This window comes from Oryx dammah, unplaced genomic scaffold, assembly GCF_014754425.2.
Source record: "Oryx dammah isolate SB20612 unplaced genomic scaffold, SCBI_Odam_1.1 HiC_scaffold_17, whole genome shotgun sequence".
NCBI classification, from domain to species: domain Eukaryota; kingdom Metazoa; phylum Chordata; class Mammalia; order Artiodactyla; family Bovidae; genus Oryx; species Oryx dammah.
In genome coordinates this window covers 21,531,033-21,545,001 of record NW_024070201.1, presented here as the reverse complement: position 1 = coordinate 21,545,001, position 13,969 = coordinate 21,531,033, and the positions used below count along the sequence as shown (strand labels likewise).

Here is a 13,969-nt window from a genome sequence, read left to right as displayed (position 1 = left end):
ATCATCGCCATAGCTAATTACCTATATTTGCTTTCTATGTACAGGTATTGTTATTAATGTATTTAATCCCAACAAACTATAAAGTATTATTTCTATATACAAATAAAGAAACTGAGACAGAAAAGGGAACACATCTAGTGTTCGACAGAGCTGGGGTTTAAAATCTAAGCATTTCAGCTCTAAAGCCAATACTCTTAACTACTATGTTATAATCCTTATCCATTTACTTCTTTATTGTCTGTCCCATGAACAAGTGTTGAATGCACAGACAATACTCAATGAATATTTGTTTAAATAAATGAATCACTTAACTCTAACTGCATAAGAATACTGAGATTTTTTCCACATAAATATTTCCTAAGGCAGCCAGTATCACTCAATAACCAACAAATGGTTCTCATTTACTTGTTTAAATTCTTCAGATATAATTATTAACCCAGTCCTTCCTCCCCTTAAAAATATTTTCCGACTTAAATTGCTATCCCTAATCATACATACATAAAGAATGGCAATGCATTAGTGAAATGACATTAAGATGGAAAAAAGGGTCTTTTTACAAGAATTCTCCAAGGTAAAACAGTGATAACTTCTGTCCCTGTATCTTTGGGAACTGGCTTGCTTTCAAACCATAAAAACAACAGGCCGCAGACAGTGATAACCAACAATGATTGCTCATAGCTGGAAAACTGCAGAAGTAGCCATTATTTTGAGTACTTAAAGATGGCAGAACATCAAAACAGAAGGAAGTATAGGGTAGTGGGAAGAATACAGATTCTAAAATGAAACAAATCTAGATTCGAATTGCAACTTTATTGCTTAACAGAACAAGAGATCTTTCAAGAGTTTATTTTCCTATCCAAAATATATGAGACGATAATTCTTACTTCAAGTGTTATGCAAATTAAGTCTGGTAATTAAATGACTAGCACACAGTACTAGCCATCAAACCAAGCTCCACAAACAGTAATTTCTCCCACCCCTTTCCAAAGTATATTAATTACTTTACATTAAATTTTAGCTTGAAACATTTAAATGCCACCCAATAATAATAATGTGAACAAAATTAATATGTATGGAGTATTACTATATTCTAGATACTGTTCTAAGCCCTTCACTTATTTTATTGGAAACTTTATCTCAGTTTTACAGATGGAAAAACAGATAAAGTAATTCATCAACAGACATATTACATAGAAAGTGATAAAGTCAGGATTAAACCCTAGATGGTCTGATTCAAGAGCCCACGCTCTTATCACTAAGCTACACGTTCTCTTTGGGAAGGAAAAGATGAGTAAGGCATTTTTCTTTGCCCTCAATAGGCGTTAGTTCAGTTTTATATGAATTTTAAGTCATATCTTAAGTCATTTCAAATCATCCCAACTTCATGTTGTGTTCTGAGTACTGCTACATTCACTCAGCCTAGCACTAATACAGATTTCTTATTACATAATCAAGTACTATAACCCAACTTTGCTGAACACATCATACGTTCACAAACAATTAAGCAGTTCCCGTTAACAGAAAATGAAAAAATCTATCTTATACAGGTAGACCTCAGACAGACCAAGCAAAGCACAGGAAGTTTTCCTACTCTGTCAGTTCCCTCCCTCATCCTTCTCTCTACTTCCCCAGATAAGACAGCTCTATATATTAAGAGTTGTGGTTATGCTCTCTGGTCCTAAGGAGGAAACTCAATTTTAGTACAACTCCATTGCATAAAAACAGACCTACCTTTTACTTGTGTAAGGTCAATCCCTTTCTCTGCTGCCAACTTCTTTGCAAGTGGGCTAACGAACACTCTTCCCTTTGGTCCAGCTGGAGCGGCTGGCCGGGGGGCTGAAGGTGGAGGGGCTACAGGTTGGGGCGTTGGAGGAACAGGGGCTGCCTTTTGAAAAAAGTTACAAATTGTTAATTCACCACTGCAAAGACTGGCCTGAAAGATTAAGAGCTTATAGTTTATTAAGTCAAACCTATTTTCATTATATAACTTTCATCTTTTTTTCCAAAGGTAAAATGCTCATTTTTCTTGCTTAACCAACATAATACAGCAATATGAATACAATAACATTTTAACAAAGACAGAACACAATCAAGTTCTCTAACTCCATGATTAATACAGAGAGGCACTGAATTTAATTCTGGTGACCAGTATATAACATCCTTATAGCCTTTCTTCACTTTAATCTCTTGTCTCTATTTTCTTGTCCCTTTTTTATTCTCATTCTCTTATATCACCTACATGGTTTTTACTTAACCTACTTCCAAAATAATAAATTATTCTGGAAGGTTCCATGTTGAAAACACATTAAAAAATAAACTAATACTACTACTTGCCAGCTCCCCATAAATGTATGGAAGTCAGAAATCAAAGTTTTCTCTGACAGAACTGTGTACCTAAACTCACATGATTCTACACCTGCAGAAGCCTTACAGTGTTATTACTGCCTGGAATTCATGTGAGTTCATGTTATAGGTATAGAGTATATGGTTGTGGTTTAGTCACTAAGTCATGTCTGACCCTTGCGACCCCATGGACTGTAGCCTGCCAGGCTCCTCCATCCGTGGGATTCTCCAGGCAAGACTACTGCAGTGGGTTGCCATTTCCTTCTCCAGTGGATCTTCTTGAGCCAGGAATCGAACCCAGGTCTCCTGCATTGCAGGCAGATTCTTTATTGACTGAGCTATGAGGGAACCCCTCGTATATAATATATAGAAAAAGACTAAATTCTATGCAAAATAAGCCATTTATGTCAAGATTCCCATGTGCTACAAATATAAGCTTGACCTACTATAATATGTGAATACCAAGAGGACTGACAAAGACTACAAATTCTATAGGAAATGGGTGACAAAGCATTACATTCCATATGTGTATCTACACCTAAAGCATAAAAAGATCAAGTCACCTCAGTTTTGTTCTCAACTAGACTCAAGAAAGCAGGGAAAAGGAAAATTACAAGAATCAAACTATTGACGATTCTGTGAACAGTGCAGTCCCAGGCACCCTGTGAGTCTCCATAAATGTTAACTCTCTCCTTCCTTCGTCACAGACTCTTAGCACTGGAAGGAACCTAGACTATCACTCCTTAATTTAGAGATGAATAAGCTAAGTGTTCCCTCAATTCTAGAAGCATACCTACCGGAGACGGGATAGGTGGTGGTGCTGGTGGTTTTAAATCAGTTACTTCAGCTGGCCGATAGTCTGCAAATGCTGGTATATCTGCCTCTTTTTCCACAATGATACAGAGCGGGGCTCCTAGAGGGACATCTCGTGTGCCTTCAGGGACCAGGATTTTTGCCAGGTAACCTTCTTCCTGTACTTCAAAACCTTAAATAGAAAGAAAAAACCATTATGGAACTTAAAGGACTCTACTAGCCTACCAAATTCAAAGCACAGTTTTTAAGTAAAAGGTTCTTCAAAGTAGCTATATAACCTTTTGCAAGCTATTTAACCTGTGTCTCAGCCTCTTTACCTACCAAATGGGAACAAGAGTACCTACCTCACAGGGCTATTACAAAAGTACCTAATACAAAGTAAATACTAATAAATATTTGTCAAATAAAACCCCAAGAGGTTACACAGTGGTTAGTTCTGAATGTTTCCTTTAAAACATCTCCAAGGGCTGCTCTGTGCAGACCCACAAGACTCCCGAGATGACATCAGCTGTACTGCTAAAGAACAGAACCACATGGTTGTTAAACTAAAAGAGCTACTACGGTTGATAGTGATGCATCTTTGGAACTTTTCTGAAGAGGTCATACTTGGTATTACACCAACTATTTCAATATGAAGAAATACAGCATTATTATGGAGATTCAATGGTGTTGACAACTTTACTCAGCCTCTGCTTTTCTTTTTTGGCTGCAACATGTGGCTTGTGGGATCTTAAGTTTCCCCACCAGGGACTGAACCCCAGGCCCTTGGCAGGGAAACCGTGAAGTCCTAACCAATGGACCACCAGAGAATTCCCAGCTACTGCTTTTTTTTTTTTACAAGGAACTCAAATACGCAGGATTCCAAAAGTAAAACTGAAAGGAGCCACTGTAGAGGACATCTTTTGCCTTCCAGATCTTAGCTTTCTGTTGGGCTGTGCCTCTCCCTGATGAACATATTTCTGATGAATCCTTTTATTTCCCAGCTGAGAATTAATATCCAGTATAAGACATATCAAAAGAAAAGGCTCCAAGGCCACTACAGAGTTTAGAGTTTGACCAAGGTTAATACTTCTCTAGTGAGCAGTTTCTAGAATACCACTCTCTACAGAAACACTGGTAATCAAGTTAAAATGCAAAGCAGATCTATTTTTGCCAGGGCTTTTCTGTTTCTTTCTTTTTAACAATCTTTTTAACAAAGAGAATAGGGACTTCCCTGGTGGTCTAGTGGTTAACAATCTGCCTTCCAAAGCAGGGGACATGGGTTCGATCTCCAGTCAGGGAACTAAGATCCTACATGCCACAGAGCAACTAAGCCTGCCACTGCAACTGCTGAGCCCGTGAGCTCTAGAGTCCATACTCTGAAACAAGCCTGAGCACTGCAACTAGAGAGAGCCTGTGCTGCAACAAAAACCCGGGCAGCCAAAACACAAACAAACAAACAAAAAAGACTCTTTTCCTCTAATAAAATTTTATGGTGGGAAGCACAATATGCTAAAAGATAAAACAGAGTCAGAAGTGAGGGAGGGGGGCAAGGAATAGTAGAGTCCTGCTCTCTTAAGTCTCCTTTACCCCAAGGTGCCATCAAGGAATCATCGAGTGTAAAGAACAAAATCTGAAAAACACCGCTGCAGAGGATGCCCAGAAGCTCCTACTGCATCTCTGAGGACTGGAGAAAAAAATATATATATTTATCTTCAGATATCCAGATACAGTATGGCAAATATTAATTGTCTATAGGGTGGTTTTTTTTTTTCCTGAGCATAAAAATAAATCAGATAGTCAATAAAAGGAAATGTGATATAATATTTGAACAGGTAATATATACATTTCATTAGTCATTCTCATATACAAAAACAATCTAAACCCTATTTTCAAGTTTTCCCTCAAAGTCATCTGAATTTCTTCAGTACTTTCCTGCCTTTGATGTTATTTTCCCCTATTTCCTCTTTTTTCCCCCTTGCCCAGTGTAAAGAACGTCAGTTTGGATACAGCTTCTCAGTAACATAAGGCTAATAAGCAAACTCTGGCCTAAAAATTATCTCCAAGATGATACATCCTTGATTCAATGACAGTGCAGTGTGGAACCGACAGATCCAACTATGCAATATTTTTGTTATGAAAATACTCTGTTCCAGGAAATTAATCCCAAGAATTAAAATTTTTCATGTTATCACTCACTCATTATAGGATAGGATGGCAATCCTCTTCCCTCACCGGAAAACTCAGTGTCTCAACCATTAAGAGCTGAAGAAATCTCACCTATAGTGGCCTTGTCAGTCTCTATCTCTGCCAATAAATCTCCTTCATTTAGCTTCTCACCCACTTTTTTTTCCCATCTCTGAACTGTGCCCATGGTCATGGTGGGAGAGAGGGCAGGAAGAAGCACCTGTAGAAACAAACATATATTTTATTATTACTCAATACTAGGATGCTTTTGACACAATGGCACTCAGGCAAGCAAATAGCTTTATGGAAAGACAGCGACTATGACAATCCAAATTCCCATCTGCCTGATGCTCCCACAGCAACAAAAGCCTCGAGCTTCAACAGTGTCCCTACAAGTAAATCCTTCAAATCCCAAGCATTTATAGTGCCAGTGATACTCTGACCCACCCTCCAAAGTTAAAAACCACGGGCAGAGGGGAAAGATTTCTTTCTAGACGGCTAAAATTAATTCCTCAACAATATCTAAACATAGAACATCTTCTCATCTTTCTTAACACTTAGATTAAGCTAGAGGTTTTTCATCTTCATAGAATGACCTCAGACTTTTCTACTAAAATTTTACTGTGTGCTTTACTGAAATCTACCTTTTCATTCAGAGGAGACTGAATTTCTCCCAAACTCCCTGGATACTTTATTAAATTTTTAATTGTTTATTTTTGGTTGCTCTGGGTCTTCATTGCTGTACACAGGCTTTCTCTAGTTGCACTGAGCAGGTGCTACTCTCCAGCTACAGTGCACAGGCTTCCCATTGGAGAGGTTTCTCTGGTTGCAGAGCATGGGCTCAAGGCACTCAGGCTGAGTAGTTGGAGCTTTCGGGTTCGAGAGCACAAGCTCAGTAGTTGTGGCACATGCGTTTAGTTGCTCTTCAGCATGTGAGAATCTTCCCAGACCAGGGATTGAACCTGTGACCCCTGCAGGCAGATTCTTAACCACTGGACCACTAGCCCAGTCCCTCCCAGGTACTTTTTCAAGATAAAAAACTAATATCAAGAACCGTTCGGGACTTCCCTGGTGGCCCAGTGGTTTAGACTCTGTGCTCCCAAAGCAGCAGGGCACAGGTTAATCCCTGTATGGGGAATTAAGATCCTGAATGCCATATGGCATGGCTGAAAAAAAAACCCAAAACAACAACAAAAACCTGTTCTTACAATAGTCACTTCCACCCGAGTAAAATCTAAACCAACAGATTGGCTAATCTAAATTAAAGACTGCTTCCCTATTTACATGGCTTGTATGTTCACTGAATTTGGATGCTCACTCGTTACGGGTTTTGTTTGCTATCTTCTTAAGTCTTTTGCATCTATTTAACATAAGGATTATGCTGAGAGAAAAGTCATTTTAATTGATGATGTCTCAGGAAGCTGTGGGGAAAAAAGTAAAACAAAACTTAGAACTCTTGACCTTCTCTGGTGGTCCAGTGGTTAGGAATCCACCTGCCACTTCAGAGGATGCGGCTTTGATCCCTGTCCTGAGAAGATCCCACGTGCCTTGGGGCAACGAATCCCATGAGCCACAATTACTAAGCCCATGCCCTAGAGCCCTCAAGCTGCAGCTACTAAAGCTCCTGTACCTACAGTTCATGCTCTGCAACAAGAGAAGTCATCACAATGAGAAGTCCAAGCACCACAACAAGAGAGTAGCCCCTGCTTACCAAAATTAGAGAAAGCCTTCTCTTGGCAATGAAGACCCAGCACAGACAAAAAAAATTTTTGTAACTTTTTTTTTAATTAAAAATTTTTTAAAAATTTGCTGAACAGGATGAAATAAATGTGTGAACTGACCACCAGGCAAAATTTCATCATGAGTGAATGTTAATAAAAGACCAGAAAAAAAAAAAGACCAGGGAATAGAACATGATGCCCAAAGAAGAAAATTATTCCTATACAAAAATTTCTACAAATAAACTAAGAGAAGGAAAAGTTCTAGTCTTAATTCTTTAGGAAAAAATGCAGCCGGCTTTTATCCATTTCCAATATCCAAAACACACAAATATACATGGGATAATCCTAATATCTAATAAACTAACCAGTAGAAACTGATTTAGTTAACAGAATCAACAGTGACTATATTTACCACCTTCAGCTTTGTTGTAATGCTATTATATATGTCTGTGCTGAATCACTCAGTCTGACTCTTTGAGACCCCATGGAATGTAGCCCTTCATGCTCCTCTGTCCATGAGGATTCTCCAGGCAAGAATACTGGAGTAGATTACCATGCCCTCCTCCAGATTATATATGTCTATTTGACACTTATTCTTTATTGTTAGTCTTTTCTAAATACTTCTGGATTATTTCACTTACTCTGAGAAAACAGAACACTACATGTCAAGGAAAAACACTAACTGGGGGCTTTTATTCAATAGACAGCACTTCACGCCTAGTAAAAAAAAACTCTATTTATACAGGGGGTAGATATAAGTGGGTTTCCCAGGTGGTGCTAGCGGTAAAGAATCTGCCTGCCGATACCTCTGCTGCTGCTAAGTCACTTCAGTCGTGTCCGACTCTGTGTGACCCCATGGACAGCAGCCCACCAGGCTCCGTCATCGCTGGGATTCTCCAGGCAAGAACACTGGATTGGGTTGCCATTTCCTTCTCCAATGCATTAAAGTGAAAAGTGAAAGTGAAGTCACTCAGTCGTGTCCGACTCTTCACGACCTCATGGACTGCAGCCTACCAGGCTCCTCCATCCATGGATTTTCCAGGCAAGAGTACTAGAGTGGACTGCCATTGCCTCTTAGGTATTGTATAATAACAAATTAACAAAAGGATCCAAAGGTCTTTAGCAGGAGGAAAAATATAGAAAGTAACCAACCATAACCTCAGAAGAGGAAGAAACTCAGGACTGAGGAAAAAAATTCTGACACAGTTTTTATGCCCCAACTCCCATAACATTTTTGCCCTGAATAAAGTCACAAAATTTTTGGACGATTAATTTTTTATCTTTTTACATGCGTAGGTCACTTTTATTCTGAGATCCTTTCCCAAATAATTGTTTTAAGGAAGACTTCTTCCTACACATCCTGACATTTTGCTATTAAAATGGCATGTTAAAAATGGTCAAGTGATAAATCACTCAGCAATGTTACTGGCTTAATTTCAATTCTAACCTGGGTATTAATGTTCAAGCAATATCTATCTTTTAGTATGTCATGGCTTGTACTCAGTCATGCCTCACTGTATTTGCAATCCCTCGAACTGTAGCCCACCAAGCTCCTCTGTCTATGGGATTTTCCCACCAAGAATACTGGAGTGGGTTGCCATTTCCTACTCCAGGGGATCTTCTCAACCCGGGATCAAACCCACGTCTCCTGCATTGGAGAGCAAATTCTTTACCACAGAGCCACCATATTAAGTTAAAAGTTGATGAAATTCAACTCCTTAAAAGCTAATGATCTATGGCTGATTCATGTTGATATTTGGCTGATAACAAAATTCTGTAAAGCAATTATCCTTCCATTAAAAAATAAATTAATACTGAAAAAAGCTAATGATCAGTTACAAATTCTTGCTTAACTTTTAAAGACTATAGTCAATAGTATTTTTCTTTTGTTGCTCAGAGAAATTCACATAACAGCTATCACCATTTTCTAAAGCATGGATAACACTGTCCCACAATGTGCAAACAGAAAGCTCAGGAAAGAGGCTTCCCTGGTGGCTCAGTGGTAAAGAATCTACCTGTCGATGCAGGAGACATAAAAGAGACACAGGTTCGATCCCTGGGTTGGGAAGATCCCCTGGAGGAGGACATGGCAACCCACTCCAGTAGTTCTGCCTGGAGAATTCCATGGACAGGGGAGCCTGGTGGGCTACAGTCCACAGGATCACAGAATCAGACACGACTGAAGCGACTTAGCACAGCAAAGTACAGATGTAAGTACAAACAAGCCTCAAAATCCGACATGATATTCTTGAATGAAAAGTACCAAACATTATCCTACCTGCTACACTGAGGCTGAGAAAGGTTAAAAGAACTATCCAAGTACACACATCTGGAAATAACCACTAAGAATAAATGTGGTCAATTTTCATGTTTAAATCTCTATTTACTTTCAAATGACAAAAACTAGCCAGGTTTAATGCTAGTTTCCAGGATGCGACTCATCTATGAAAAATAGTGAGCAAATAATACATTTTCTAAAGCAGACACCCAGAGGCTGAGCCTCACCTGCATGTGAGTAGGATATGAGCTACCAGGAGCCTGAGCAGAAGGTGCAGGTGATGGAGCGGCGGCGGCAGGGGTTGGTGCTGGGGCTGCTGGTGGGGCAGGTGCTGCTGAAGAATCCAGTGTGTAATTTTTAAAGGCTTCAACATCTTCAGGCCTAAGGAAGAGAAAGAATGTGTAAGTATAAAGGGGTTATAAAGCACATGTATCAGCCTTAGAAGACTTTAACTCCTCAGTTCTGGGTTAAACTACTCCACTTAAGCACCTGACTTTCACAGATTCCCCTGATCCTACTCACTTTTCAACTGTGATACAGATGATTGCTCCAACTGGAACATCTCTGGTACCTTCAGCAACAAGGATCTTTGCCATGTAACACTCCTCCACACTCTCAAATCCAACAGTAGCTTTATCGGTTTCAACCTTTTAACACAAAAGCAGGAGCTTAGGCTTCTGCTGCCAGTATGAAGTTTTATTAACTTGTGTCTAAAATCATACAGTTCAAAGTGAAGTAAGTCAGAAAAAGAAAGAAAAATATGTGGCATCTAAAATGGCACAAATGAACTTACCTACGAAACAGAAATGAACTCACAGAGAATAGACTTGTGATTGAGGGGTGGGGCAGGGAAAGAACAGAGTAGGATTTGGGGTTTGCAGATGCAAACTATTACATACTGAATGGAGAGCAACATGGCCCTACTATATAGCACAGGGAACTACATTCGGTATCTGTGATAAACCATAAGGACAAGAGTATTTAACACAACATCGTAAATCAATCATACACCAAAAAAAAAAAAAAAAAAATCATACAGTTCAACACTGAAAATAAAGCCTCTATCACAGGTTTGAAAGAATTACTATTAAAAACACCCAGGCTAAAAATCAGTTTGGTTAGCTGCTGCTAACTTGGCTAACCAATCTCTCATATCAAACTGTAAAAAACATCTAAGTTTCTTAATGCATGCATGCTAAGTCGCTTCAGTCCTGTCCAACTCTCTGCAACCCCATAGATGGAAGCCCACCAGGCTCCTCCATCCCTGGGATTCTCCAGGCAAGAATACTGGAGTGGGTCACCATTTCCTTCTTCAATGCATGCATGCATGCTAAGTTGCTTCAGTCGTGTCCGACTCTTTGCGACCCCATGGACAGCAGCCCACCAGGCTCCTCTGTCCACAGAATTCTCCAGGAAAAAGGGATAATTACCTACTCAGAAAGTTAATGCTCCGTTTAGTCTAAGCTAGTCTCTTCTAACTCATTTCCAACTTACCTCTGCAATTAGTTCACCCTCATTGATTTTTTCTCCTTCCTTCTTTTCCCAGCGGGCTATAGTACCTGCCTGCATTGTAGGGGACAGTGAAGGCAATGGAACCTAGAGGAGAAAAGGGAGAAATACTCATTTTTAAGAGCTACCTAACTCTCAATCTGGTGTAACACCTCGTTCAATTCAGACTAATTTAATGCTGAGTCTGAGTCCCTTCACACATTGGGCAATGGGCTTATAAAGGGATTTCCTAACACCAAAAGCTCTCAACCAGAAGGACAGACCTCCCGTTCCACTGTACTGGGTGGGTCTAACAGCATGTACTCAGCAGACATTCCACAGACCGCCCCAGGCTTGGCGCTCTTTGAACGGAACCGGTCAGAAGGAAGCCTGCAGCTCCTTCTTCAATGGCATAGGTCAGAAGAGGGAAGCTCAAGAGCTAGAGCAAAGCTGGCTAATGGAGAAGGGACAGTGACAGAGTATGCCTGGAGGGGGGCGGAGACGGAGGATCATCAAGGCCTCTAAGGAAGGATCCCAAGCCAACAAGTCTGCCGTGAAGGACAACGGGGTCCCGCGAAGGACAGGTTCTGCGGCTTACCTTCTGATGCGGGGGGAGGCTATACCAGCGGCGGCTAGGCGATCCCCAGAGCTGCAGCAAGACGCGATTCCGCGGTGTGGCCCAAGAGACGCGGCTCGAGCCGCAGAGTGCCCGGACCCTGCCATACCCAGGGGTCTTGCTGCTGTAGCGAGCCAGAGCCGAGCCAGCCTGCGGGGTCACGCACGGAGCTCCCGGCTCCTCCCGAAAGGCCGTCCACCGAGCCCCGAATCCCGCCCGGGGGGCTGCATTCTGAGCCCGTCGCGCACAGACGCGCCACATAGTGCCACGGCCCCCACACCCCAAAACCAACGCCGTCTCCGAAGTGACCTCTCCAAGAGCAGCGCGGCGTTGCCGTCAGCCGCGCCGCGCGGCCGCAAGTTGTCGTAAAACGGGCTGCGAAGCGTCGCCCCACCCGTCCGCGGACCGGAGAACGTTATGGTCTTTCTCCGGGAAATGAGGGGCTGAGGGTGACCCAGAGCGGGTCGGGGCGGCTACTATAGATCGACGAGGGGCAGGGGCGTTCCAGCAGGCCGAATCTGGGAGGATTAGGCGTGGGGAGGAGTGGAAAATGGTGGGCTCGGTGGCGAAGGCGTCGCTGGGGCGGGGGGACAGGACCTGAGCGCCGTGACGGGCGCGGTCGAAAGGGAGGGGCCTAAAAAGGCGGCGAGAGCGGGACTGCGGGAGGTGAAGTGGTCAGAGGTGGGCTGAGGGGCCTGGCCCCGCCCTGAGGATGGATGGGAGGGGGCTCCCGGCCCAGCCCGGCACCGAGAGCCTGCTAGGCGCTCTGGAGGAGGGTCGCCCGAGGGGGCATCTGTGCTCGCCGGCGCGCCCCCAGCTTTAGCACACCCTGTGGCCCCCAAGTCTGGGCCTCGCTCCTCGCAGGCTGTACTGGGTGACGGAGTTTCAAGTTCAGGTTTGTAGCCCAACAGGAAACGGGATGATTAGGTTTTCCAGCCAAATGGTGTGAAGAGCAGCTGAATGGAAGCTATATCCCCACATTCAAGAGTGCTGTAGCAGAATTAAGCATCTTCTCTGAAGAAAAAAAGTTTACAAAACAGATTTCCGATTTTAATTTGCCGTAGAATCCTTTCCAGTTACATTTGTTACAGTTCTACTGTCGGGCTCAGTTCAGTTCAGTTCAGTCGCTCAGTCATGTCCAACTCTTTGCGACCCCATGAATCGCAGGCACGCCAGGCCTCCCTGTCCATCACCAACTCCCGGAGTTCACTCGGACTCACGTCCATCGAGTCAGTGATGCCATCCAGCCATCTCATCCTCTGTCGTCCCCTTCTCCTGCCCCCAATCCCTCCCAGCATCAGAGTCTTTTCCAATGAGTCAACTCTTCGCATGAGGTGGCCAAAGTTTTGGAGCTTCAGCTTTAGCATCATTCCAAAGAAATCCCAGGGTTGATCTCCTTCAGAATGGACTGGTTGGATCTCCTTGCAGTCCAAGGGACTCTCAAGAGTCTTCTCCAACAACACAGTTCAAAAGCATCAATTCTGCAGCGCTCAGCCTTCTTCACAGTCCAACTCTCATATCCATACATGACTACTGGAAAAACCATAGCCTTGACTAGACGGACCTTAGTCGGCAAAGTAATGTCTCTGTTTTTGAATATGCTATGTAGGTTGGTCATAACTCTTCTTCCAAGGAGTAGGCGTCTTTTAATTTCATGGCTGCGGTCAGGTTATCATCCTATAATTGGAAAATAATCTCATTTCTGAGCTGAGGGTGGCATTAGACTAGAAGGAAACGCGTGCTGTATTTATATCTCGTAAGTCCCCAGTATACAGATGGTCAGAGAACATCAAGAATATAAGAAAACCAACATTTTAAAACATGTTAAACTTTGCAGGTAATTACACGTTTGGAAAAATAAGGCAGCCAGAAGGCACTATTTCATACCTACTTAAATTGGAAACTTTAAGTTAAAAAAAATTTTTTTACTATCTTTATAACAGGAAAAAAATTGGAAAAATCTTAACTATCCACAAATGAGGAAAAGATTAATCAAGTACAGTTGTCTAACAGAATGATATGCAGGGAGTACAACTGAGAAACAGAATTCCCAGATTAAATGGAAAGGCATACCTGAAATAATATTAAAAGTAGAGCAATTATATTGTTAACAATTATGTGAAACTACTTATGAATAGCAATTGGAAGAAATAATGGAAGAATAATTGTGATTAGTGAAAGGGCTTATACTGTATAAATTAAATGTTTTAACCATTTTGAATTGGCTAAGATACCTTACTACAGTATTTCCACTCTGAATTTAATAACTGGATCTAAATTACTTTAATATAGCCTTTGTATGAGATGATCTTCAGTTTGTTGTTCAGTTACTTAGGTAGCCTTACTTAAGCCTTGTTTTTTTCATTTTTCTGTGCATAGCAAGTTCGCATTTTGAATATACTTTTGACAGATGTAGCTAAATCATGGGAGGGCACAGGTGAAACAGTCCAGGAGTGGTTAGTTTACCTCAGAGGTAAGCTGGGAGTAATTAGGTTTGTCAAATAAGCCCTCTGAGACTTGTAGAATATTACTGATATCGAATGG

At 41.7% G+C, this 13,969-nt stretch overlaps 1 protein-coding gene across 1 annotated transcript in view; it reads right to left on the bottom strand.

Annotated features, from left to right (window-relative positions):
• The window catches only part of DLAT (dihydrolipoamide S-acetyltransferase), a 31,830-nt gene extending 19,821 nt beyond the window's left edge, over positions 1 to 12,009 (bottom strand). Inside the window, exons 1-7 of the mRNA XM_040257950.1 lie at positions 11,408 to 12,009; positions 10,816 to 10,917; positions 9,844 to 9,968; positions 9,549 to 9,702; positions 5,416 to 5,542; positions 3,141 to 3,328; positions 1,732 to 1,885 (exon numbers count right to left, since the gene is read on the bottom strand). Coding sequence (XP_040113884.1) covers positions 1,732 to 1,885; positions 3,141 to 3,328; positions 5,416 to 5,542; positions 9,549 to 9,702; positions 9,844 to 9,968; positions 10,816 to 10,917; positions 11,408 to 11,686 — 1,129 coding nt within the window. The 5' untranslated portion in view covers positions 11,687 to 12,009. The remainder of the gene's footprint in view (positions 1 to 1,731; positions 1,886 to 3,140; positions 3,329 to 5,415; positions 5,543 to 9,548; positions 9,703 to 9,843; positions 9,969 to 10,815; positions 10,918 to 11,407) is intronic.
• Between the last annotated feature and the right edge of the window lie 1,960 nt (positions 12,010 to 13,969).